The 27,418-nt window shown below is 36.8% G+C and overlaps 1 protein-coding gene across 1 annotated transcript in view; it reads left to right on the top strand.

Annotated features, from left to right (window-relative positions):
• The first annotated feature begins 2,989 nt into the window (after positions 1 to 2,989).
• Positions 2,990 to 27,418, top strand: part of LOC125242036 (angiotensin-converting enzyme-like) — a 294,233-nt gene continuing 269,804 nt past the window's right edge. The window contains exon 1 of the mRNA XM_048150745.1: positions 2,990 to 3,591. Within this exon, the coding sequence (XP_048006702.1) occupies positions 3,013 to 3,591 (579 nt within the window). The 5' untranslated portion in view covers positions 2,990 to 3,012. The remainder of the gene's footprint in view (positions 3,592 to 27,418) is intronic.

Raw genomic sequence — 27,418 nt, forward strand, 5'->3', positions numbered from 1 at the left:
TACATCAACGATAGGTGAAAGAACTGATAAGTCTTAAAAAAGTGCCCGAGTTTTAACTAAATTTTTCACACATTTGCTCTATTTGATCTAAAGATGTAGGATTGATAACAAAATGTAGGTCTTATGTAGCTTCCATATCCACATAAAAACTATCATACCAGATGATAACACCATCAATCTTTCACGTTTTGTCCTTAAAATTCCAAAAAAAGCTATACAAAAGTTGAAGAAACACCACAGATGTCATATACTTATTGTAAACGTATCTACTTAGTGTGTCAAATTAGCTCAGTAAAATCCACTGAGTTTTTCGTCTTTACCGTTGCAGTTTGCAGCTTTCTGGCGTCAATTTTAAGTTGAAGTCAACAAAATCATAAAAATTGCCTCGTTACGTGATATTAAATTTCAATAACACAAAAATTATGAACATTCAAGGGCCTGAGACATATTTAAAATCACATGCAAGTAACAACTTCAGTACAAAATCTGACACGCTCGGCCCCTGACAAATAGACGAACTTGTTTCTTCTATGTAAATCTAGTTCTGTGATAAAACACACCAAAGATGTGCCCAGTTGCCCCCCTGCCACTCCTACTTGTACTAACATTAGATAACAGGCAAAGAACAAGTGAAAGTATTGATAAGGATAAGAAATGGAACGTGACGGGTTTATGACCGCGGCGTGACCTGCTTTGTGTTTGGGCGACGATTCGACGAAGGTGTCTTGCGCAATGTTACAAAAAACAAAAGCGGTTATTGGGCAGCCTTAAAAAAGGCCTACTTGGCATTAGATTTGGCTGGAGAGGAGTTGGAAGTAATCAGTAGTATCAGTACATACTGCGATCACTACCTACATTCTTATTGAGGGAGATCATTGATAAGAAATGGTTTGGGACCGCAATGTGTTTTGGACTTATTTTTTTGAATTTACTTTATGGATTCCAGGTGCCCAGTAGTAGTTTTTTAGCTGGTTGAACATGGCTGTAGCCATTGCCCCGCCAGACAGAATTTTAATCATAATGCAACCGATTAGGATTTTCAAAATGGCCACCGAAACTTAAACAATGTATAAGTATAGAAGCTGTCATGTGAATTTTCGTAGCACCTGCCATACCTGTACATCTTCTTTGTTTCGTGTTTGTCTATGTACACTTATCATCTCTGCCGGGTCTCTTCTACCCCAGCCCTGCGCAAACGCATTGTATTAGGTATTGCACAATTGTTAAGTGCATTATACAATCTCATTTGCATTTGGAAATTGTCCCTTGGGATACTTAGGCGTTACATTGGAAATGTACCGGATATGACACACACAAAGAAAATATAACAATGTGATAAAAGTTTAAGAATGTGTATAAAATGTTTACATTGTACAGTGAGCTGCAAAAGTGCATGGCGAATTTATCAATGAATTCATTCATAATTTTTCCATGCAATTTTGCAGCTCATTTTGTATGGCTCAGTCGATTTTTATATATTGATTCCTATGTGTACTAGAGGTAGGTATTTCCGTTGCTCGGATATGCAAAACCAATAAAGCAAAAAAAAGAAGTGGCTTTCGATTTTCATTAGGCCGGCAAGTATTTTCCATTTCTACCGGCTTCCAAAAAAAACCGAAGTAATAAAATCATTCTTACATAATTGTGTCAACTAGCAAAAACACCTACGACTATCAAAATAGGCTTTTAAACTTTTAACTTATTCCACACTAATTAAAACCGTGAAATTAGTTAAGGTAGGTAACAATTAACAGGTTTATTAAACACAATGCCGCGGATACTTTTATAATTAATAATTACCACGGTTTATGTTCTATTATAATAGCAGCAACATTGTTATCATTTTCAATGTCGTTTTAGACAATATTTTTACTTGTTTCTGGGCGAATCAACTTTTTGACCCACTATTTTAAACTTCGTTGTAAAATTAATACTTTTCACGAGTTAAAACATTCATGACCCTAGCTGTTAAATACAATGAACTGAAACTTTGTTCATTACAAGTTCGATTTCTTGGTAGTTCCAGAGATATTTTGACTAACGCCAAAGAAAATCTATACTGTCGGTCAAAAAGTTGTTACCCCGTTTCATGTAGGCACTCGTAAGTCTTTAACACATACATAGTTACTAATGAAGTTGATATGAAGGTTATGAGTGTTTCCAAAAAGATTGAATGTTTTGGTAGAGTTGGCAAAAAAATCATGGTTTCTCTTCGTCTGAGAAATATGACAATGTAAATCTCTTGGGTGGCCGATTAGTCGGCCGACTAGTCGGCTAGTCGGCCAGAACATAATTTTCGACTAAAATCACTAGAATTTTTGGTCATTCAATCGCAACTTTCATTTTTTTACAGGTTCAAAGTTCTATGCGAAAATTTTCCTTTTCTTAACAACCGGTTTTGCTTAGTGGCTACTGATCCTGGCTATGAAACTGGCAGTCCTAGGTTCGAATTTTAATGAGGGTCATTTATTTCTGTCATGATCAAAGATATTTGTTGTTTTGACTAACAAAGGAATAACATAATACAATACAACTATATCGGCTGTTAATTTATTTTTGCACTGTTTTTCTATTACTTATATGGGGCCGACTAATCGGCCTTTTTGCCGACTAGTCGCCGACTAATCGCCGACTACAAATGTGGCCGGATAGTCGGCTTTCCCGACAAGTCGGTACATCCCTAAAATCTACATACATCAATTGCGTATCTACCTATATATTTAGCTATCTATGTATGTACCTACTATATTCATTAATACAATATTTATATGCCCTACAGCTTATTAAAACGCGTTCCGAATCACAAATGTTTCCCGACCCTCACTCACCCTTGAAACGAATCATAATCTCATTTCGCACACTTAACCCCCAATTTATCGCCCTGTCATACTTGACTACCAACCAATTACATCGTCACCTCGTCCTTCAAGCAACCACTATAGCCACCAACAACCATCAACCCGTTTCTCACGCTCAGTTGCCTCCGCGACACCACAACAGCACCACGCGAACATGGCAGGTGTAGAAAAACTTATTTGTTTACTCTTTTTAGTGACCGTTAAAGGGGACCCGGATCCCCAGTTAGACTTACCACCCATACCTCAAGTTTCGACGCAAAGGAATTTTGGATACGGACTATTATCTAGCACACCAAATAACTTCCAATACAGTACCCCTCGTCCTGTTTCGAGCACTCCTGGTGTATACCCAGTGTCTTCCACCCCTTATAATACAGGGATAAGTCCGGATATTAATAATAATGGATATCCTAATGTGGATTACGGGAATAGAAGGAATCCAAGCTCAACTGGACGCCCTTATGACAATGATGATAGAATAGACGTGAATAATGACCCAAATTTTAGGAGGAACGATCCTAACTTCGCCAGGAATGACCCTAATTATCTTGGAGTGAATCCTTACGATATAAGAGGGAACGGGATAGATGATAGGTTAGAGAGAGTGAACATTCAGCAAGTGAGGGAGTTTCTGGCTCAGGCGGATGAGCAGGCTTCGAAGGAGTGTACTAACAATGTGGCTGCCCAGTGGAACTTTGAGACTGAAGTTACTGATGCTACGCAGCATGCTGCGGTAAGTACAGTTTATGTTTTATTACTTACTTATAAAATTTATAAAAACGAGATAAAGCTATAGGCACTACAGGCTATAGGCCACACATACTCGTAATCATTTAAGGAACTTCTTAGTCGTTTTACACATCGCATAATTATAAAAAGTGTTCCCAAAACATTCAAATATACTCGTATTCAAAAGAATCGAGTATTGAAAACTATTCACAAACTAAGCACGATCTACTTTGAACCTTAAATCAGAATACTAAACATCAAATTTTATTGGCCCGTATGTTTACGATAAAACTAACTAATTGTGTTACAAACCTAATACATAAGTATGTTCGTGTTTATATGAAACTAGCTTTTGCCCGCGGTTTCGCTTGCGTTAGAAAGAGAAAAAAAAGTAGCCTATGTCAATCTCCCCTTCAACTATCTCCACTTAAAAAATTACATCAATTCGTCGCTCCGTTTTACCGTGAAAGACGGACAAACAAACAGACACACACACTTTCCCATTTATAATATTAGTATGGATTATATTATTAGTATGGATTGAAATGTAATGTATGGTTTAAAGCAATATTTATCTTTTATGAAATTGTAGATTTTACAGGAGGAGAAAAGTTTAAAGTATTTCTCAAATGAAGACCCCTGTTAAGAATGTTCTTTTTTATCATCCCCAAACTTTATAAAATGAAATCGTTTGAAAATAAATAACGTCTCAAAGCAAAGAATATCGCGGAAAAGTCTATTAAATCTCATAAACAAAAACTCTATTAATTTCATGTGAATATTTTACTCATTGAGATAACATTTGACTGGCATGCGACTATAGAAAAAGTTTATAGCTTGTGCAAAATTAAGTGTTACTTTAACAATAGGCACCATGACTGAACAGAAATAAAAGTACAAAGTTTTTTTCGAGAAACAAAAGTAGATATATTGCATTCATTAATCAATTTCTGTTTTGATACTTAAACCTAAAAAAAAGTAATATTTTAACACAGATACGAAAATATTGTTGCAATTTCAAAGTTTTTCTACAGTCGATATGGTTCGTGCAATTTGACCAGACACAGTAGGTATAATAAAGAGTACTATCGTACAGTATGGCCACTCCCGCTCCCCGCTGAAAGTGTCGCCCACCCCCTCTCGGTTACCTCACAGTTACCGCCTGTCAAAAACGCGAACAGTCGACCTGTCATATTTCACTCATACAAGCATAGTACGCGTTCACCTACACGAGCTTAGACTGTGTGCTAGGAACGTGCCTCTCTCATAATTATCTTTGATCGCCAGTGTCCGAGGTGTGCCATTGATTTTCTTAAAAATATATGACAAAATTACTTACCTACTCGCAAAATCTTATCTTAAGATTATTTATATATTTTATGTAGTCGACATAATAATTATGACTGTAGGGTAAATAAGTACCTACTCGTAATTATCAGGTGAGGTATATATTATGGACAGTCAACCAATTGGAACCCTAGGCCACTGTAGAACTATGTCATAGTAAAGTTATAAATCAGATTGTAAGAAATCTCTCACTGCTTGTCATTATGACATGGTTGTAAAGTGGCCTAGGGTTCCAATTGGTTGACTGTACAGTGGACTACAAATATATCCACACCTTATTACAATGCAATAAGGTGAAAAAGTGGATACATCTCTTTGTAATCGACTGTACATAGAAATCCAAGGTAGACCAGTGACTTCATTTGATGAATTATTTACATTAGTTATAAAATAATGTAGTAAAACGCAACAAATAAAAATTAATTACAGATAATTACTATAATTAGCAAGGTAACTATACCATAAACTAGATAGGTAGATACACCATCGCCTAGATACACAACACTTGTGTATGGATATACAGGATGCAATGAAATGAACCGTTTAAACTTTGCATACTGACTTTTGGGGTCATAACTGGGGGAAATCGCAACTAAAATTTTGGCTGTTTCATACATTTCTACTGTCATGACGCCACTCATGAGACATTTCTTTTCGAGATTTCAGCATTGGTCCCATAATAAAAGTTGTTCATTATGACCTCATAAGTCGCTGTGCAAAGTTTTAATGGTCCTTTTTATTTCAGCCTGTATAAAAAAAGTACATCTAGTTTATACCCAACACACCTCCAAAAACTTTAAGGACAAGTTCGGAGTTTTTAAAGCTTAAAAAAAACACCACACAGAAAAAGCTTTTAAGCTTAGGTAAGTTTCATTTGACCTATTTTCTGCTCTTCAATGAAGCTGACAATTTGCATACATGTTAATATCATGGTCTCGGTGAGTTGATCCGATGATGGAGATAAAATGTGGGCATTGGACCTCTGTCGGTCTAGCCGAAGTGATAAAGTTGACGCCACAATATTGAATAATTGACTTGACGACCGGTCTGGCTCAGTCGGTAGTGACCCTGCCTGCTGAGCCGCCGCGGTCCTGGGTTCGAATCCCGGTAAGGGCATTTATTTGTGTGATGAGCACAGATATTTGTTCCTGAGTCATGGATGTTTTCTATGTATGTAAGTATGTATTTATCTATTTGAGTATGTATATCGTCGCTTAGCACCATAGTACTAGCTTTGCTTAGTTTGGGGCTAAGTTGATCTGTGTAAGGTGTCCCCAATATTTATTTATTATTTATTTATTTATTTATTATATGTCGATCGAAAAGCTGTCTGGCTCTGTCGCGCCACTACAAAAGAGCGATACGGAGACCTAGCTATGAAGCGTAAGCGAATAAGGCGTTGGCTAGGTACCCTCTAGGGTTGCTAGCGCCTATGGAACAGTATAATAAAGAGTACTATCGTACAGTATGGCCACTCCCGCTCCCCGCTGAAAGTGCCGCCTACCCCCCCCCCCCCCCTGCGAACAGTGGTTCTGTCATCATATCTCACTCGTCCAAGCATGGTACGCGTTCACCTACAGGAGCTTAGAATGTGTGCTAGAGACGCGCCTCTTTCATATATTTGTTCGCTAGTGTCCGAGATGTGGTCTGGCTCCGTCGCGCCACTACAAAAGAGCGATATACGGAAAGCTAACTACGATCGTTTAATTGAATAAGGTGTTGGCTAGACACCATCTAGAGTTGCTAGCGCCTATGGGCTGTGTGCTCGTTTGCAAAACAAAAACTTAAACCGCTTGTCAGAAATATGACAAACGAGCCAAACGAAACGCATGGAACTATCCGTGTTTTTGAATGCCATTAAACTAACGACGTTTTGTTTTCGCGATTATCATCGTAACTGTATAAACACTATAAACAATACTCGTATGGAAATGACGCGATTTTAATGTGGGCCTGAGAACCGGCTCTTAAGGAACTACTTTTAAGAGTAGTCGAAGAGCTGAGAACTAGACGTTTTACCACAGCACAATAAAGAGTACTAAGTTGAATGTCCTAAGGCACCCCATAGGTGCATAGGGCCTCCACAAAATACTTCCACACCTTTCTATCTTGAGCCACCGCCTAGGCCTCGTTCCTGCTCAGTCCATTATTCCCTCAGCTCGTTCTCAACGCTCCGCCTCCAGGTGTGTACAGGGCTTTTGCGGGCTCGCTTCCCTCCTTGAGGCCGCCACTCAAACGCGATACTCGCGCTGTTGGTGGCTCCTCTTCGAAGGGTATGACAGATCCATCTCCATTTCCGCAGAGCCTTTTCCTGGGCCATCGAATAAAGAGTACTATGGTTTTACTAATGTGTAATAAGGTCATTCTGCTACTTTAGACATGCACATACTCGAGTAAGTCAAGTAAATTCCGTGGAAATAAGAGCGTTAAGAAGCATGAGTGGTGTAAAATTTAGTGATAAGATCAGAAATAGCGTGATAAGAGGGAAGTGTGGTGTGACTTTGGCTAGGTTAGGGTTGGAAGGGCGGCTGGGTTGACCGAACAGCTGGGTTGATGTGCCTTTTCCCGAGAGGCTAACTAAACCGATTTTTGTCCCCAAGAATATTTTCCAATATTTCTTTTGATATCCTACATTGTGTCCCACTGCTGGGCAAGGCCACCCTTAGCTTTCTCCACTTATGGTTTGATACCCGCTCTTGCCATTTGCTGCAAAATACATCGAGGTCATCCCGCCATCTCTTCCGATATAATTTATACTCGCAATTTTTCATAAACATTGATGAGCACTACTAGGGGGTCAAAAAAAAATCAAAAATCAAAATAATTTATTCAGCAAATAGGCCACAGGGGCACTTTTACACGTCACATGTACATAGGTATTTAAAAAAATATTTAAAATTGAGTTGAAATTACAATTGATACTATTATATACTAATTCTAAGTTCTAACTAAAGTTAACTCTATACAATTAATTAGAGATGTAGAAGGTCTCTAAATGTCGAATTACAACCAAGAACTACACTAAATTTTAATATAAAAAGTACAAATACAAAAAAAAAAAAAGTCTAAAATTACTTTAGAGGTGCAAATGACTCTAAATGTCACAACTAAAAATAAAATGTATATCTACTTAATCTAATTCTCCTTAGAGATGTATATGGTCTCCATGAGTCAAAATCATATATTTAAAATATTCACTAAAAGAAAGGAAACAAACGACAACCGAACAAAGTGTCCTAATTTAATAAAAATTAGAATTAAAGTTACTAAGTTATAACAGCCCCAGTAAGCTTAAACAGACCGGTCTTCACAGACGGCACCCGTTCACGAGTATGACGCGTATCTCAGCCATCTCGGGTGGTCTAAATAATCACTACTTATATAATAAGCTTCTGATAAAATTCTGATAAGACCTCTGACCGCGACATAGGTCATCCGTTCGGGAGCTACATACGATGGCATAGACAGACACACACACAAACTGACAGACAGATAGACAAGTCAAACTAAATAACACCCCTTTTTTTGCTTCGGAGATTAAAAATGACCCCACTCTTAGTTCAGTTACAGTACTGTCTACTGATGTGCAAGTTGCGGAAACTTTCCAAAAAAATCTTAAATTTCTTGAAAATTCCAGGAAACTTTCACAAAAAATAAAGGGAATTTAAATTTATGAAATGGAAAGTTTCCACCCACACAATTGTCATTACAAAGTATGGAAAGTTTCCGAAGGTTTCCTATGTGAAAATTTCAGAATTTTGGAAACTTTCCGTCGGCACATCAGAAGTCCACAAAAGTGACGTTTCTACTAAATCTTTGACCCACATTTGCGCTACATAGCGTGGAAAGTTTCCTGTTTCTCCCACGGCACAATGCTCAGTATCGCCGGTTTCCTCTGTCTTCGACCGTTTTTCTGATAAGAGAGCGCATTGTTACACTTTAACACGTGAAGTCGAATCAGTAGAGACGCCATCAGATATATCGGAGCGGGAAAAGTACTCACAAATATCGGAACACTCATAATAGTCATAATTATTACCAAAGCGTTAAGAGGCAACAGAAGCGAAAATTCTGAAATGAAAAGAAGCCCCTTTCAATTTAAGAATTTTACTTGAATATATTATTGCTATTAACTAGATTTATAGAAAAAAAATTACCATTAGGCACTGGTCCCACCGCGAGCTAGTAAACTATGACTTATCGGCTATAAAAACGAACAAAAAATCACTCCCGTGTAAATAAAAGAGGCACGGCAATGTTGATAGTTACTCGCCCATCGCAGCGGTGAGCTATCAAAACCGCCGTGTCTCTTTTATTTGCACGGGAGTGCTTATGTTTTATTCGTTTTTATAGCCGATAGCTCATAGCTTACTAGCTCGCGGTGGGACCAGTGCCTTAAGGAAAACTCAGTTAAAAGAAAAGATATTACGGAAAAATGTTTATAATCGAGGTGCCGCTCTCGGCTGTTCCCTTCTCTAAAACTTAATAAATCGAAACGAAATTTGAGAATATGAATAGAAAAGAAATATTATTATGTTTACTTTTTTTGGCTAATTGTTATTTTCAATATCACATCTTTTTTGAGCCATAAGCAACAAGGCCGTATTTGGAAATTTTTGATGGGATCTAGCGTCTTTAAATATAAAAAAAATCTAAACGTTCCGATACAGATAAAAATAATAATCTGTGTTGAAATACTTTTTGCTTTAGCTTCAAAACCCAGGGAGGAAATAGTCGAGAGCGGTTGTATGGAGAATTGACCCCTCCTGTTGCGTCTTAAGTGTGTTCCGATATTTGTGAACACTTTGTCCGCTTCGATATATCTATAAGGTACTCCGACGTACCCTTTTATTAAGTAGGACTCAAGGAATGTACAATTTGGGAAGTAATTTCCTAGAATATAAGATCTATTGTCACTTTAACATTAATTGTCACTTACGTTTTTATAAAGAAAACGGTAATGTTATTGTCTTGTAATTGCTTATACTTTTCTAGTTGATATTTTAATGTTCTTTCATACGTTTGTTTGTAAAGTGAGCTTTACGGCTGCAGAAGTAAAACATACTTTTATTAAAGTGGTTTGAAGATTTAGCTTGCAAGCATATTGTTATTAACAACTTTATTACGAAACAAAAGAGTCGAGTATAGCATAGATAGAGATTACGTATATGGAGTAATTTCTACTATGGCATGAAATTTTCTCGCGATTGTGATTGAGTTTACCGTTCACACTTATTTAAACTATAATTTTTACGAGATACTTAATAACATGCAATCCTATTGTAATTTAAAATGAATACTAATTGAGAATTTTACTTGATTATGATTACAAAAAGATTTTTATGATGTCGAATGGATGGATACAAATCTATCACACAGATTTTGAGTATTTGACCCCAAAAAACTTTACCACGAATTGCAAACCTTATTATATTAATAACTAGCTTTTACCCGCGGCTTCGTTCGCGATAAATTCGAAAATTGCAGAATGCTCCATACAAACTTCCACCCCCCATTTTAGGGAAGTGGGTGGTTAGAAAAAGACAAAAAGTAGCCTATGTCACTCTCCATCCCTTCAACTATCTCTACTTAAAAAACCACGTCAATTCGTCGCTTAATTTTGCCGTGAAAGACGGACAAACAAACAGACACACTCACTTTCCCATTTATAATATTAGTATGGATTACGCAGACGATACTTTAGCGAATAATATTAATAAAATTATGTTCATGTCAAAATCACGGTGACGGTGAGGATACTAGTCACTATTTTTTACAGGGATCTGTCACAACACATCACTATATTCATAACTAGCGACCCGCCCCGGTTTCGCACGGGTTAGTACCCTACATGTACCTACATGTAAGCCTTCCTCTACAATCACTCTATCTATTAAAAAAAACCGCATCAAAATCCGTTGCGTAGTTTTAAAGATTTAAGCATACATAGGGACATAGGGACAGAGAAAGCGACTTTGTTTTATACTATGTAGTGATAATGTATGCTAATATTAGGTGTTTATGGGCACATCAATATTTCGATTCAAATATGGTTTAATAAGGCGTATAAAAATAAACAATAGCTTCTACGAACTTATCAGCCATCTTCCGAACAGCTCACAATAACCGGAATTAGGACAATTGATAATAATTAAAACATTATTCCGACCTACAAAAACTAAAGGTCACCTTGACAAAAAAAGACAAATAAGTCGTGTCATAGTATAGTACAAACATGGATCATAGTTCCCACGTTATGGATTGTAAGAAGCAAATTAATATTGATAACGATCTATGCGTAATCATGCAGATATACAGTGTGTAATTTAATACGAGCAATCTCCTAACCTAACGTTGGTATATGACATAAGAAATGTAAATAACTTTTAGGCCGGCCACACACAGTCTTAAAATTCGAAATCTGAAAAAATCATAACTTTATAAAAATCAGATTGAGTGCACGGAGTTCCATACGATTTCGCAACTATCCATGCACACTATTTTTTAAGATTATAAAATTTCAGATTGATCTGACAAATTGTACTACTTTCTTTTTCAGATTATGAATTTTAAGACTGTTTGTGGCCGGCCTTACTTAGAATTGAAAAATGTTATATTATATAATTACTTTTAAAAGCTCATTTCGCGCAACTATGACATATTGTCATTAATTGTCATCGCAACTGTGGGCCATGTACACTTATTATACATTGTTTATACATAGATGGTGAGAGAACTTGCAAGAAATGGTTAAAAACACTTCTTAGTTCTATAAATGACAAATTCACTCTGGTTTAACTTATCGCCCGTATTAAGCTTACACACTGTATAAATAGGTGTAATTGTATTTAATGATTGTCACTTATAGTAAATAGGTTAGGTATTATTTTGCGCAGTAGACGGTCGAGAAATAAGAGCCTTAAGTATGTTATTGAGGAAAAGAGATCAATAAGTTTAGTTAGTGTAGAAAACATCAAATATTGCACTGTGGAGTAGATGCTACGATTTATTAAAACTATTAAAAGTCATACAATAATAATCGTTTTCCGGTGAGGAAACCAGACTAATCCATTAAGGCCTAGTTACCCTTCGGGTTGGAAGGTCAGGTAACAGTCGCTTTCGTAAAAGGTAGTGCCTACTCCAAATCTTGGAATTAGTTGTCAAAGCGGACCCCAGGCTCCCATGAGCCTTGGCGAATGCCGGAATAATGCAAGGAGGATAATGATGCAAAAATATATTTTTTTTTTTAATTATTGTACTTAATGAGTTTTAATTGGAACTAATACTTCCTTCGATGTTAATAGGTAAAGAAGTGTTAGAAATTACCATTTTTTTTATTCTGAAGCATAGAATCCTATTATTTTCTGTAGGTGTGCCTGGTGCTACCCACACATCAGTACCTAAAAAAAAAAAGGTTATTTCCAAATTACAGGTACACAAATCTCCTCCTAATAAAGAGTACTAACGTACAGTATGGCAACTCCCGCTCACCGCTGAAAGCGCCGCCCACGGGGTTACCTCACAGTTACCGCATGTCAAAAACGCGAACAGTGGACCTGTAATATCTCACTCATACAAGCATAGTACGCGTTCACCTACACGAGCTTAGACTGTGTGCTAGGAACACGCCTCTTTCATATATTTGTTCGCCAGTCTCCGAGGTGTGCCCATTACTGTGGGCTTATGCTATCTTAATGAAGTCAAATTAATTCCGATGGCTTCCGATAGTATTGATGTTTGACAGTCATGTCCATTAGAAGACTTGTTGTGACAATCACCCCTCCTCCCCTCAAAAAAAATTGTCATGAGTCATAACAAAATAAAATGTTCACCATTCTTGACCATACCAATTATTTAGAGCGGATTGCGGACAAAACAGGTGCCGTAGCCAAATGGCATTTCTGCGACGCGAAACGAAAATGAAACGCTGCGAAAGGTAGTCTGACTCTGTCGCGCCAATATGCAAGAGCGATAGAGATAGATATCTACAAGCATTTAGTTCGTGAGCGATTCGTGAGTGTTTGTGCCATACACCAGCAGATGAGAAAATTGCCTTTTTGCAACAGTGTGAATAAATTTTGTGTTTCACTCAGCGGCAAAACCTTCGTACTTTGAAACCCCCATAACACTCAAAATTCCACATTTGCATTCGCTTGCTCGGGTTCGGGTATCAATAAACAAGGGCAGCTAAACAACAACTTTGTCCCCATATAAAATGAATAACTATTTTAATGTAGGTACTAGGTAGGTAGGGACTCATTTCGCGAAACTTCCAAAATAATCAATCCAGATTTATTACAAAAGGCAAGTAAATCAATAGATCGATGGTTAGTAAATCGCAGGCTTACCGAATATCCGGCGGCCATTGTTGTCCGGATGTCACGGCTGTCACCGATTCGGGCGCTTTTGTAACCAGAATGACGGGCCTTGGTCAATTCTGAGTGAAAAACTAAGTTCAAAATTATAAACTGAAACAGATATCATACAAGAAAAAGCGATCAAGCCACTGGTGGCGACGCCGGGTATCGAACTAAAGTCTCCAGCTATTTACTGACGTGTTCGACCGGTACCCCGACCGCCGTGGTACCCGTCGAAATTTTTCTAGCGTATTTTATCTTGGAAGTCTAGGGGCATTTGACCAACTCTAAGAGCAATGTGTGCTTGTATAAATTCAAAATTATTGTTTTAATGATAAATTGCTCAGTGATAAACGATCCGCAACTCTCTATGTCGCTTTTACAGGAAAACCATAAGGAGAGTTCCATTCCGTTTGCCATGGAGCGTGAGCAAATGGCCATCAGTCCACGCGACTTTCCTGTCTATCGCTTTTTTTTTTGTTTTTCGATATTGACAAAGTATTTTAATGCCACCATAAAAATCGAATTTGTGTGAATTTACGGTACCTACATGAAACTTTGGGGTTTCTACAGCAAATAATAATTTAAATAGATTCATAATAATTAATACACAGATTTAAAGTGCCCGTGACCGTGACCTAAAGAAGGTACAGCATAGAAAATACAAATTACGTCCTTAAACATGACCTAATTCTAAGTTCATTTGTAAGTCACACAGATCTTCATAAACTAAGCATTTGACAAATCAATAGCTCAAAACAAAATGGCGGGCTATTCAAAATGTCTTCCACGCCACAGACCCGAACAATAAGATAATTCAATTACCAAGGCTGGTGCATTGTATGGCCCATTATATTAAGGATAAGAATTTTAACGGCTTTGATACCATACTGGTGATAATTGTTTGTTTGTTTTTGGTCTTCAATTGATCGATTGAATTTTGGATGTGTTTTAGTTGTGATTAGCGAAGGCTTTGTAGCGTTTGTTTGTTGGACTGTTAGAACATTTCCGCAATACACCTAAGGATACAGGACCGATATCTGACCCTCGATAAAATGTTGCCGATTGTATCGGATGGCTGAAAGAAAACTATGTATTTAAGGTACAGCGGGACAAATCTCGACTGGCGGGCAATTGTAACTAGTATTTTTTTCCATTATTACACTATGATATTGAGTTCTACATGATTGTATCCACTGAACACGCCTACCATATATAACTGGTGGACACTCTATTTAATAATGCAAACATAGTAAAACAGGGAAAAAATGGAAAAGATGTGATAAAAAAATGGAATCACAGAAATGCTGAGCGAGGGAAAGAAAACCTTAACCAAATAGCCACAAATAAAATGCAATATTCAGTCAACAGCACAGTATTCTAATAAATATATTGACCACAATACCCAGTCAATTACTTTCTGCACAAAAAAATCTTATTAATTACCTCTTCAAAGAAATCTTACGCACGTATTGCAAAAAATCTCCAAATCTCAGTACATTATAAACATTGCAAAAACTAGAGCATTGTCATCACGTTTTAGCTGACCATGTTATAGTTTTTTTATGAGGTCCTTTTGTTGACTGCTATTATATTTTTTATTTCTTATTTTGGCCGTCTTGGTGCCTATCAGTTTTGATGTTTCCTGTTGCGTCATTGAAAATCAGGATCGTGCGATGTTAGATTGTTTTTTTGCTTAAAAAAGTCTGATTAGATCGTGGCATTCAGGTAATATTACCACAATTCGTGGTTTTTGGAGGTTAAATTTTCTTGTGTCTGAAGATTTTCATCTGAGTTTATAGGTAAAGAAATATGGCAGTCTTTAAAACACAAATAACCTGTTCTCTTCTAACTTAACTCTTCATCATGACGTTTTCAACCCTAATTAGCTTACCGACCCTTTAAATTGCCACCGGCACAAGGTGAAAGGTTTTGATTTTGACCTCATGATGATTTTCCGAATCAGAAAGCAATGTCCTAACAAACTCATTGGCTTTCAAGCCGGGGTTTGAACTCCTGACCTTCGGATTGAAATTTGATTTGATTTTGCTTCTATAACGCCTCTTCATTCTTTCGGACTTTGGGCGGTCAACTGGGTGAGATGTAACCTAAATGGTCAGTAAACTTGCGTCTAAAATTGCAAGTAAATTCGCTTGGCTTTTAAATGAAATGAAATGAAATGAAATATTTATTTTTCAAGTAGGCATATGAACGTCAAATAAAGCTACGCCGGCTCTAACCCTACGCCTCAGCCTCGAGAAGATTTCAGTCCCCCCTCAGTTGGGAGGGGGGTATCCACTATGGGCCCGGCAAGAAACTCGGCGGGCAATTTCTTTTCAAAACATTACATCTTATAATTAACATGCATTAAATAACAAGATACAATTTAACATGCAAAAGTATTCATCAAAGAATATGAACAGACTAGGTACTTTATGGAAATTAATTTCATTAAATTATATTATTGCTTAATAATACGTCGTTCTTCTTCAGAGAAAACATATCAAATTGTCACAGTAGAAAAAGATAATATGAATCTCAATGTCATTAAATGTGTAATTTACCTACACAACATAAAATATAAAATATTTGATGTGCTTTCTTATCTGAACTGTGTCCTCTATACATAATACAATTATTTTAATTGCTATTCGTTTTTTGTAGTTTCTGGTTGGGCTTCGGAATGATTTCGGCTTTATTTAATCCACATATCAAAAGTACCGCACGACAAGTATTACTGTCCAATGCGTATAATAAGGAAGTTCTTACCATTATACATGTCAGTAGAGTTCACTAAAGTACTAGTGTTTATGACTGCACTAATAATAGATCTATTGTCTATGATATAACTCTTATTACGTGATTCATAGCTAGTACTATTGTGATTTGACACGGAATCGTTTCTCTAGTACTAATCGTTATTAGTCATGAGTTTGACGTCAGGACGATTAAAGGGTGACAGAATATTTTTCATCACACCCGCACTTTAAATGTGCTATTGCACGCAGGCGGAGAAAATTTCTTGTACCGTACTTAACTTTTTTACATCTACTTACATATTTTTAACCCCCGACGCAAAAACGACGGGGTGTTATAAGTTTGACGTGTCTGTCTGTCTTTGTGTGTCTGCCTGTGGCATCATAGCTAACGAACGGATGAACCGATTTAGATTTAGTTTTTTTGTCTGAAAGCTGAGTTAGTCGGGAGTGTACTTAGCCATGTTTCATGAAAATCGGTCCACCCTCTCACGGTCGGGGGTTTTTCAAAATTTTAATTTACATTCCAGTCTGATATCAATTTTGCATTATTTTGACGTTTTTTCTCGAAAGCACCCTTAAAGGCCGCTATAGATAGATAGATAGACATAATTGTAGTGATCATTAATGAAATATCCAACTCTTATTTTATTTTTTTATACTTTGTCTATGAGTACCAAGTTAATGTAGACTCTATTTTTTTTTTTACTAAAGAAAAAATATTCAGTGTTTTTCATTGATTTCAATTCATCCAAAAAAATTGCATTTAAAAGGTTATGTTATGTTTATGCAGCAAATAATTGTGTTTGTATAGAGAAACATGCATTTTTCTTGCAAAGCCAAATACCATTAAACAAACCATAAAGGTCACCATAAACAAACGACTTCTATGCTCATTTACTGCAGATACTACGAACGTTTATGCTAATTGATCACAATTAGAAAACCGATCCTGACCTTAACCTGCCTATCACTACAACCAACTTACAAAATACTACTAAACACACCTTTAATGCAACTGGACATGGTACATATTGGATTAAATTAACTATTGACTTAAGTTTGTAAATTTTGAGACGTTTCTTCTTAATTACTACACCTGTTGATTTTAAACAAATCTACACTTTATTTAAGCGACGTAAGATTGCTTATGGAACATGCTGACGAACATGATACGATCTTTAGAAAGTAATATATCGATTCGCTATTCTTTAACTTCATTGCGTTCAAAGTCATCTTTATTCTCAACTAGCTTTTGCCCGCAGCTTCACTCGCGTTAGAAAGAGACAAAAAGTAGCCTATGTCACTCGCCATCCCTTCAACTATCTCCACTTAAAAAATCACGTCAATTCGTCGCTCCGTGTAGCCGTGAAAGACGGACAAACAAACAGACACACCCACTTTCCCATTTATAATATTAGCATGGATCTAATGAGGTTGTGATAGGTTCAATCTGACATTTACGTACGTTTGTAGAAACTGCCGCACTAGCCGAAGTGACAATCGTTACGTTACGTTTAGTGACTACGTGGCGAATGATACGGAGTCTGTCTCTGTCGCGCTACTAGCTACTACAGAAGAGAGATAGGGAAAGTTAGCTACGATACGCTCACGAAACGTAAGCGATTATAACAGTGGCTATGTAATGTACAGTCAACCAATTGGAACCCTAGGCCACTCTACAACGATGTCAAATTGAGCAGCAGTAAGAGCTATTTCTTACAATATCATTTATAACGTTACTATGATATAGTCCTATACACCTAGGGTTCCAATTGGTTGACTAATTGACTATACAGTATAGGTAGTGAATATACTTAGATACAAAGTGCTAATAGTTATTTGTTATACAAGGGGGCAAAGTTGTATTTTAACGCCGAGTGTGGAATTGAAAAACGAGCAAGTGAAAGGATTCTATAGTTGAACCACGAGCGAAGCGAGTGGTTCGAGAATAGAATCCTGAACTTGCGAGTTTTTTAACACACGAGAAGTAAAATACATTTGCACCCGAGTGTAACACAAAACTTTTCCCCTCACTATAGCGAGGAAACTACGACGCAAAAAATGCGTTTATCACTGCTTCCAGTAGTTTCACGGGTGGTAAATCTTCTTTATTACTAGATTCACCTACTTTTATAAATTTTAAAGCAGTTAATTTGACTTTATTCAAGGTCAAATTACTTTACCCACTAGTGGATAAAATGCGTTTTTACCCGCTGCTATTAAAGGACAAAACACGTGTTTCCGAGCTAGTGAGGGGAAAAAATATGTATACCTACAAGCCTTTATAACTTACACCTAAAGGTTGTCAGTGGATATGTTATGGACCAAGTGATAAATCGGGCACTATACACAATGCCCGGGCATTATGTAAGAAGACTCCGAGGTCTTCTCCGAGACCACGGGGACAACGCCGTCCTTGAAACGTTGGAGGTCAGTTTAATATGTAGTTATACGCGATTAAGTCCCGGTTTTTAAAAATAATTATGTGATCACGTAGCAGTATCATAGTGACCGGGCAATGTGATAAAAAATGGCGTTTAGACAAACTTGTTAAACTTATTATCAATTTGCCCAATGGTCACGTAGCATTATCATAATGACCGGGCAATGTGATAAAAAATGGCGTCTAGACGATGATTAATCACTTTGCCCAATACGGCTAGGCATTATTCATAATGCCCGGGCATTATACATAATGCCCTTATTAATCACTTGGTCCATAACAGATACATATTTCACTCACTTTGGCCGCATCATACTTGACTGTACCCTGTTTGTATTTACTTGTAAATGAGTTTTCAGATTTCAAATACAGATCTGTGCCATTCATTGGCGCTCAATGAATGGTCTTGTATTCTGTACACTTTAGCTAAAAGAGCGTATGATTCTCGTAAAATGAAGTCGGTTACGCCTTTTTAGGTTTGAATCGGGTATTTTCGTTCGTAAACTTGAACTCATTACGTGTTGCGTTGTTTAACACTTTTGTTGCTATTTTGTTCTTTGAGTGCTTTTTGTATGGTTGATGTTTTAGTTTTTTGTAGAAATATTTAGGTTAAAATGGTTTGCTTAGGTATGTGACTTCGATGACATTTTGATTCATACGTAACATAGGTAAAACGAATCAACATTAGTTTCGATAATAGTTTATTTGTGTGACTGTGACATAATGAAGGGCATTAAAAAACTAGTGCTATTTTATGAAACGAGCCGAAAAGCGAGTCGCTTGGTGATCTTAATTATGGTATAGAAGTTGATAAAATTAATAAAACAACATTGAATCTTCAAATACGTTGTAAATGCGTTTTAAAAATTCAAAATCACTAATATTCCGTAAAAAATAGAAACATTTTCCTTCCTTGTCAAAATATCTTGTCTTTTACTAATACCATATTTATCAAACATAGTAACAGAAGCAACAAAAAACAAGAATTTAACCTCCGCGTTTGTTATACAATACATTAAATGCACAGAATCGCCACTTATCTCGTTAAGGCTAACCTTACCGTCATTCACACAAATTATATAACATTCCCACGACTGGATTATACTAAGTATCATTATTATTAAACCACAGATCTATATTGAAGTAGACGCATCAAATGTTCTTCACGAGCACTGAACATCTCTTGGTTTCGCTCTCTTGATAACTTATTAACTGTTCGACTACTGATTTTTACTTTCATGTACTAAAGAGAACTTCATCGCGTAGGATTAAGTGACTCAATAGTTACCGCATGCAAAGGGTTTTACATATACAGTGGCGCCCCTATTAATTTGTACTCTTTTTTTGCCAGGCTGTACCTGTTAGACGTCTGTCTGTTGCTACATCAAAATACTTAAATTAGAGAGTAGGAGCAGTCAAACGCAATAATAAAATAATACTTAGTTTTTTATTGCATTGCACAACTCAATGCAAGAAAATTAATATACAAAGAACACAGTCATAAAGTTAAGAAAAGGTAAACAACAGCCTTAGCGTTTAAAAACGTTCTCTCCCAGACAGCCTTAAGGCACTATTTATTAACCACTCGTATGGGGCCTGTTAATTTTGATAATTGAAATATATATTATAACATTTCCACGGATCCGTGCCTAAGCATTATGATGGGTTAAGGTATCAAAATTGACATTTTTTGTCATATCAGTAGTAACTCCTAAATATAAGTAATACTTCGATTCTACTTGGCGCTTTCGAGGCCACTAAACATTCATTAACATAATGAAATTACCTATTACTTATTTGCGACAATTCGTATTCTGTGTTGCCCAGTTAAAGGCGACAATATTCTTCATATAGACGATCTAGTACAGTACAATGATCTGCGTTTTTATACAAAGTGTAATATTTATTAAACCAAGTATTTGTGCAAAGCGTTCGTGTCACAATTGTAACAGTTTTTGTGTCAATAGGATAATTTGTATTGTGTGACTTGGATTTCTTCCGTGCTTACTTTAAGGTCGCTAAATTGAGTCAGAGGACCCTGGACAGTTGGAGAGGTTATTTTGTTACGACTGGTTTCTCATGATTTTATAAGATCAAGATCATACTTTATCAAATGTCTAGTTCACAAAATCCCTGTGATATTCCCGTTTATGGGAATTTTCAGAATTTGGGTCCCCCAATAAGCAAAAGTTGTTAACAAAAATTTACTCACTGTCAGATTTGTGACGATAATTAAGCATAAAATCTGTGTAAAAATTTACTTTTTTCACATTTTGAATATAGATTATCGCTTAAAGTTTATGTAATTAACACAAAAACAATATTTTTATTGAAATTTATCTTTATTATCGTCACAAAGTGGACAGTGAGTTAATTTTTGTTAACAATTTTCGCTAATTGGGGGGTCCCAAATCCTGAAAATGCCCCTATAACAACAGACCTACATTAATGAGTTTTAAAAACAGTTTATATGACTGAAGCTTTTATTTGATACAATCGCGGACTGTTATATCCCTTCTCGTATATAATGTTATGTATAAACATGCCAACCAAAAATAAACCAATAGAAATAACGAAGAAGACCGACATCATTTTTTTTCAAATCTATAACAGAAGACAAATTATGTCAAACTGAGTCAGAAGTCAGCACAGATCAGATTAAACTGTAGTATGGTGTCAGAAGTCAGGTCAGGGTCTTGTCCAGAATCCATCACGGTCCGATGTTGCCTCACCGAAGAACCACATAGTCTGACAACAGTCAAACTGTGTCATAACTGTCATAAGTAAGTCAGTAGGTACCAATCAGGTCAAACTGAAGTATGATATCATAAGTCAATCAGGTCAAGGCCTAGTCCAGAACAAACACACAGTTTGACAACTGTCAAACTATTTCAGAAGACTCAAGTCTGTATAGATCGGGTCAAGGACGTCAAGGTAGTCCAGAACCATTATGGTCCAATCGGTAAGGTATTACCGAACAAACACACAGTTTGACAACTGTCAAACGACACACACGTCTTCATCGCTCTTGCGCAGGCGCGTGGGAATGTCCTTACCACAATGCTATGAGAATAAATGGCGGATTCATTATGCGGCATTGAGTACGAGAGGACAGTGTCTATGAGGACTAAGCTCAGCCCTTAGCATAAACTACGAGCTATTTTTAACTTAATTCTTGAGAATTTGCACGTAAGATTTGATATCGGTGGCAATCAAATGCTTTGAACATAGATTTCAATTATTGTCCTATCCATAGATTAATCAAACGCATTTAGCGTGCCTGGCCCCGTAGCCGAATGGCATTTCTCGGAGAAATGCCATTCGGCTACGGGGCCTGAACTGTCAGGTATTCCATCCCTCAGCAGTTCTTAAAAAGTTTGTAGCATAGCCACGTCAGAAAATTTTAATTGGTCCTATTTTTAACCCCCGACGCAAAAACGAAGGGGTGTTATAAGTTTAACGTGTCTGTCTGTCTGTCTGTCTGTCTGTCTGTCTGTCTGTCTGTCTGTCTGTTTGTCTGTCTGTTTGTCTGTCTGTCTGTGTGTGTGTCTGTCTGTGGCATCGTAGCTCTCGAATGGATAAACCGATTTAGATTTAGTTTTTTTTGTCTGAAATCTGAGTTAGTCGGGAGTGTTCTTAGCCATGTTTCATGAAAATTGGTCTACTATGTCGCAGTCGGGGGTTTTTTCAAAATTTTAATTTTGTGGTTAGGTTACTTTATGTTACCAACATTTAGTAACATAAGTCGACTTTTGTAAGATATATACAGGAAAATTGTTATAATTAAGAAAATATAGATACTAGCGAACCTTAATGACGAAATAAAACATACTAAAATCTCAATTCATAAAAAAAAATCTTGGTAACAAAATAGGAATAAAAAGACAAATTTAACTTTTTCCTTATTTTTTGTACAAACTTTTTGAGAACTGCTGCCCTACACATATTTTATAGGTAGAAGTCTACGAAAACGTAAAAAAATATCTTGTGAAATATAATTGCATCAATACTAAAATTACATGGTTAAGAACTTATGAACACTTCAGGGCCAGATACACATTTTCTATCGCAGTAATAATATCAGTATGTATGTATTAGGGTCGTTAGCTAGCTTCAGATGCACGAAGGGCAAACTGCTTAGATATAGGACCTCTGTTTTGTGACATACTTCGACTCGGGAATGACAACGTGATTTTTCTTATGTCTGTTACCTTCCGTGAACCTTTCTCACTTGGTCTCATCGGAAGATCAGCGCTGGAAGTCACCTCGCTGAGATGATATGAGGCCAGTTCATGGAATTTCATTCCTTTCTATATCTGTTATTCCCAAATAAATATTTATTCTATTTTCACGTTTCACGATATGCCTTGAGTTCCATTTTTGGAAACGCCATTTATCTCAGTTAATTAAGTATTTTGCCAATCTAAACCGTCACGGTTATTAAACAAAAGATTAAAGTTTAATTGATAATATGCTTTAAGATGCTATTTGTATGCAAAATCTGTTTAAGACAATAGTTCAGGAAAACCATGAGATAATGATGTCAGCACTAACTTTAAATTATCAGTTGAATTGAAAAGTTTTTATCTGAAGCTATCAGAACAAATGGTATCTTTTAGGTATCGTACAGCGATGTAATTACCTACTTAGGTTTGAATTACTTTTGCAGTGAAGATGACTTTGCAAAACATCATCTTTTGCTATACCACACCTCGGACACTGGCGATCAAATATATGAAAGAGGCGCACTCCTAGCATACAGTCTAAGCTCGTGTAGGTGAACGCGTACTAAGTATGCTTGTATGAGTGAAATATGACAGGTTGACTGTTCGCGTTTTTGACAGGCGGTAACTGTGAAGTAACCGAGAGGGGGTGGGCGGCACATTCAGCGGGGAACGGGAGTGGCCATACTGTACGATAGTACTATTTATTATACTGTGGCTATAGTCTAAGAGGTCCTAATTCATCATCCGCAATAGGGATAGCCGTTAGTATTTCAGATGAAAAAGTCCTTATCTCAGATACTCGTTTCGGAAATATTTATACCTACTCTGTTCTTTTTGAAATCATGGTACCAGTTCTACTTTAAACCCTGAAAATTGTTGTAAATAGACATGATTGACATGAATCTACGCACTGACACACATAGCAATCCATGTGCATTAGTAGGCCTAGCACATGATTGCTGCGAGAGTATGTCGCCGCGAGATAGATGACACGTCTTCTTCTAACTGTATTAGTATTAATGACATAAGTACGGGTAGTCTATCTCGCGGTGACATACTCTCGCGGCAATCATGTGCTAACCCTGCTGTTCAACGATTTAAGGACAATTTTCTGACAACCAGCCTTTTTCCATGACCAGTAGTAATGATAGTCATCTAAGGACTGACTCACACCGTACTTTGATTACCATCTTGACTCACCGGTCAAAACAGCTTTATCATTAAAAAAATTAATTGCATTGTTGCAAGTGCCATCCATCTTGCTGTGAATACTGTGATTCATTTTTCTTTTTTTGTGTGTGTTCTTGAAGTTTCGTTAAGACGGTCATCATTATTAATCAAAGTTTAATAATGACAATAAGGAACTTTGTTTTTAAATTACATGATGAACTACCCAGAAGCAAAACTGATTGTACTGCGATAGAAATATTTGCCGGATAAATTGAGAACTCGGGATCTCCTGCGCTTTTATAATTAATTGGAAATCTCACGAAAATCTGTAGAATCATAGAAAATAGAATAAGTGAGAAGGATGCGCACCAGCAGAGTTTGAGGTACACTGGTACAGTTAGCTCCAAAGAAATAGAAAGATGACCTTCCTACGTAAGTACTTACACAAAGATCTTTTCAGCGAATAGTATTTCTGACTATGCCAGTAATTTAATCCGATCCAAACGTGACCGCAACAAACCTACGGAGTCTGTTGTCAGAGTGAAAAAGGAAGATACGCACTTGACATTATTTAAAAACATATTACATGTCAATTTAAATGAAAATTATGGGTTACAGAATGAATTATCAGAATCGCGGAAGAAGTGCGATTTCTACAGGAGCTTACTAAAAAATAAATCGGTGGCATCCCCTCACAAGTCATCAAGAAATAGCATGGGAAATACTAAGACTAGCTCAAATAATATAGCCAATGGGTCAGTGACCCCTAAGACAAGTAAGAAGCAAAACTGATTGTACTGCGATAGAAATATTTGCCGGATAAATTGAGAACTCGGGATCTCCTGCGCTTTTATAATTAATTGGAAATCTCACGAAAATGTGTAGAATCATAGAGAATAGAATAAGTGAGTAGGATGCGCACCAGCAGAGTTTGAGGTACACTGGTACAGTTAGCTCCAAAGAAATAGAAAGATGACCTTCCTACGTAAGTACTTACACAAAGATCTTTTCAGCGAATAGTATTTCTGACTATGCCAGTAATTTAATCCGATCCAAACGTGACCGCAACAAACCTACGGAGTCTGTTGTCAGAGTGAAAAAGGAAGATACGCACTTGACATTATTTAAAAACATATTACATGTCAATTTAAATGAAAATTATGGGTTACAGAATGAATTATCAGAATCGCGGAAGAAGTGCGATTTCTACAGGAGCTTACTAAAAAATAAATCGGTGGCATCCCCTCACAAGTCATCAAGAAATAGCATGGGAAATACTAAGACTAGCTCAAATAATATAGCCAATGGGTCAGTGACTTTCTACTGGAGTTTGTTTCATTTGGTAAACACGTCGGCGAAATTAGTTAAAAATATTAATTTTTCAAAGATTTTTAAAAAATATTCTTGACCACTTTTATTGAGGTTGCCATAGTAAGACATGTTCAGAAACTTATTTTATTTAATAAAATATTATTTTCATCTGGTTAACACGTCGGTGAAGATCGAGCTTAAGTACGGATCTTAGACTAATATTACGTCGCTCCTTGAAAAACATAGTGTCATTAAATGAAAAACGTCTTTTTTGGGTACAATGGTTTAAAGTTTTGAAATTTTTGAATTGTCAAAAATTGCCATTTTTAGAACAAACTTGTAATTTTTTGGCAGATCTTGTTAGTTTTGTGACTAAACCTAATAGATATAATAGAAAATTGTATTTTTTTTATTTTGTTTCTAAGATAATTAAGCTAAAACAAAATGGTAGTGACACTTTTCCATTTATTTTTGTTTAGGGACACATGACAACTTTATATCTTCGTTTTACTTTGTGGAAAAATGACACTATAGCCATTTTTTATGAAATTTACCTTTTATTTCAATGAATAATTAGCAATCAAACCACCTTTTATGTATATACATTAAAATTTATTGAATTAAATGACATTCGGTCTCAAACCCTGTATCTATTTAGCATTACTGCCCTTAAAAACTAGTGTAAACACTCCTGGCTTGCCCTCTTAAACAATAAAATATAACTAAAAAAATATTAGAAACAAAAATCACTTTCAGTCTTGACATTTGCGTTAGTAATACAACATTTATTTTAATATCCATAAAATTCATGATATTTTATACAAAAAATTAAAATTGTCAGGAAAATGTAACTTTAGTTACTTTAGTGCATTCAGGTTAAAATTAATAAAAAAAACAATCGCAATAAAATCAACAAATATCGAAAAAAATCCTCCCTCTGGCCCTTCCTGTAGCTTCCATGCGATAAGTTATCGACCTGATCAGTGTTACGATCAGTTTTTGAGGAATATTTTCCCATTCCTCAATAACTACGGCTTCCAGCTCGTTGAGGGTGGCTGGAGCAGGATCCCGTGACCAAACAAGCAGTTTTAACTCATCCCAGAGATGTTCGATGGGGTTCAGGTCGGGGCTCGTTGCTGCCACTCCATTACGGTGCATTCCGACCTCATGCATCAGGGAGTCCCGCACTATCAAGGCAGTATGGCAACGGGCGTAGACGTGCATGAATTGGAAATCAGGTCCAAAAAATTCAGCGTACGAGACCATACGTTCTTCTAAGATCTCCATAATGTAACTGCCTGCAGTTAAGGATCCGTTTTGCCGTCGATGGAAATGCCGCGCCCCAGAACATGCACGAGCCGCTCCCGTAACTGACTGTTTCTTCGGTGAAGACTGGTGTAAACTGCTCTCCTTGACTCCTGTACACCCTTTTATTCCTCTATTGCTGCAACGTCCAATCCTTAAGCCTTATAGCAATTCGATTGGGGTATTAGCTCTGGCTTCAATTGGTAGCCTCTGTCAGCTCTTCGGGGTAACATTTTCTTCTCCCTCAATCTTCTTCTGATCATGGAGACACTCACTACAGTTTTTAGAGCTGTTCTAAGCAGTATCTGCAGCTCAGGAGCGATAAGAAAGCGGTTCCGCAAAGAGGCCGATACAAGGTACCGGTCGTCTCTAGCGGTGGTGCAGCGTCTTCTCTCAGATCCTGGCCTCCTGATGTAGCTACTGGTCTCCAGAAACCGCAACAAGACTCGTCGCACCCGGAAACGGATGCTTAGGCGTTCAGCAACTTGCTACTGCCGTAGTCCGTTTAGGAGCAGTACCACCACTTGAGCTGCTTTTTCTGGTGTTTAACCCCTATTGCCTTCAAGGTTTTTTTTTCTGCAGGCGTTCGTCCTCGGTGACTTTTGGAGTGCAAAAGATCCACATGACACCTTTACAGCTCCTTCTAAAACCGTCTGGGGTAGCACACCTAGAGTCCCATTAAAATCGCATCAATACCTTTTTTTTAAACAACGGCAGATTGGCGATTATTGTTTTTAAGAAAGTTGTACACCTTTTCTCTTAAAGGGCTTTAATTGTACTTTGAAATGATACAAATATTGATAGATTACAGTCAATAAGATTAGATATATTTTTGCTTGAAACGATTTTGCGCGAGGTGCGATTTTTTTTGACGACGTGGTATACCCTATTTTATGCGAAGTTTAGTCGGCCG

Source organism: Leguminivora glycinivorella, unplaced genomic scaffold, assembly GCF_023078275.1.
Source record: "Leguminivora glycinivorella isolate SPB_JAAS2020 unplaced genomic scaffold, LegGlyc_1.1 Scaffold3, whole genome shotgun sequence".
Classification (NCBI taxonomy): Eukaryota; Metazoa; Arthropoda; class Insecta; order Lepidoptera; family Tortricidae; genus Leguminivora; species Leguminivora glycinivorella.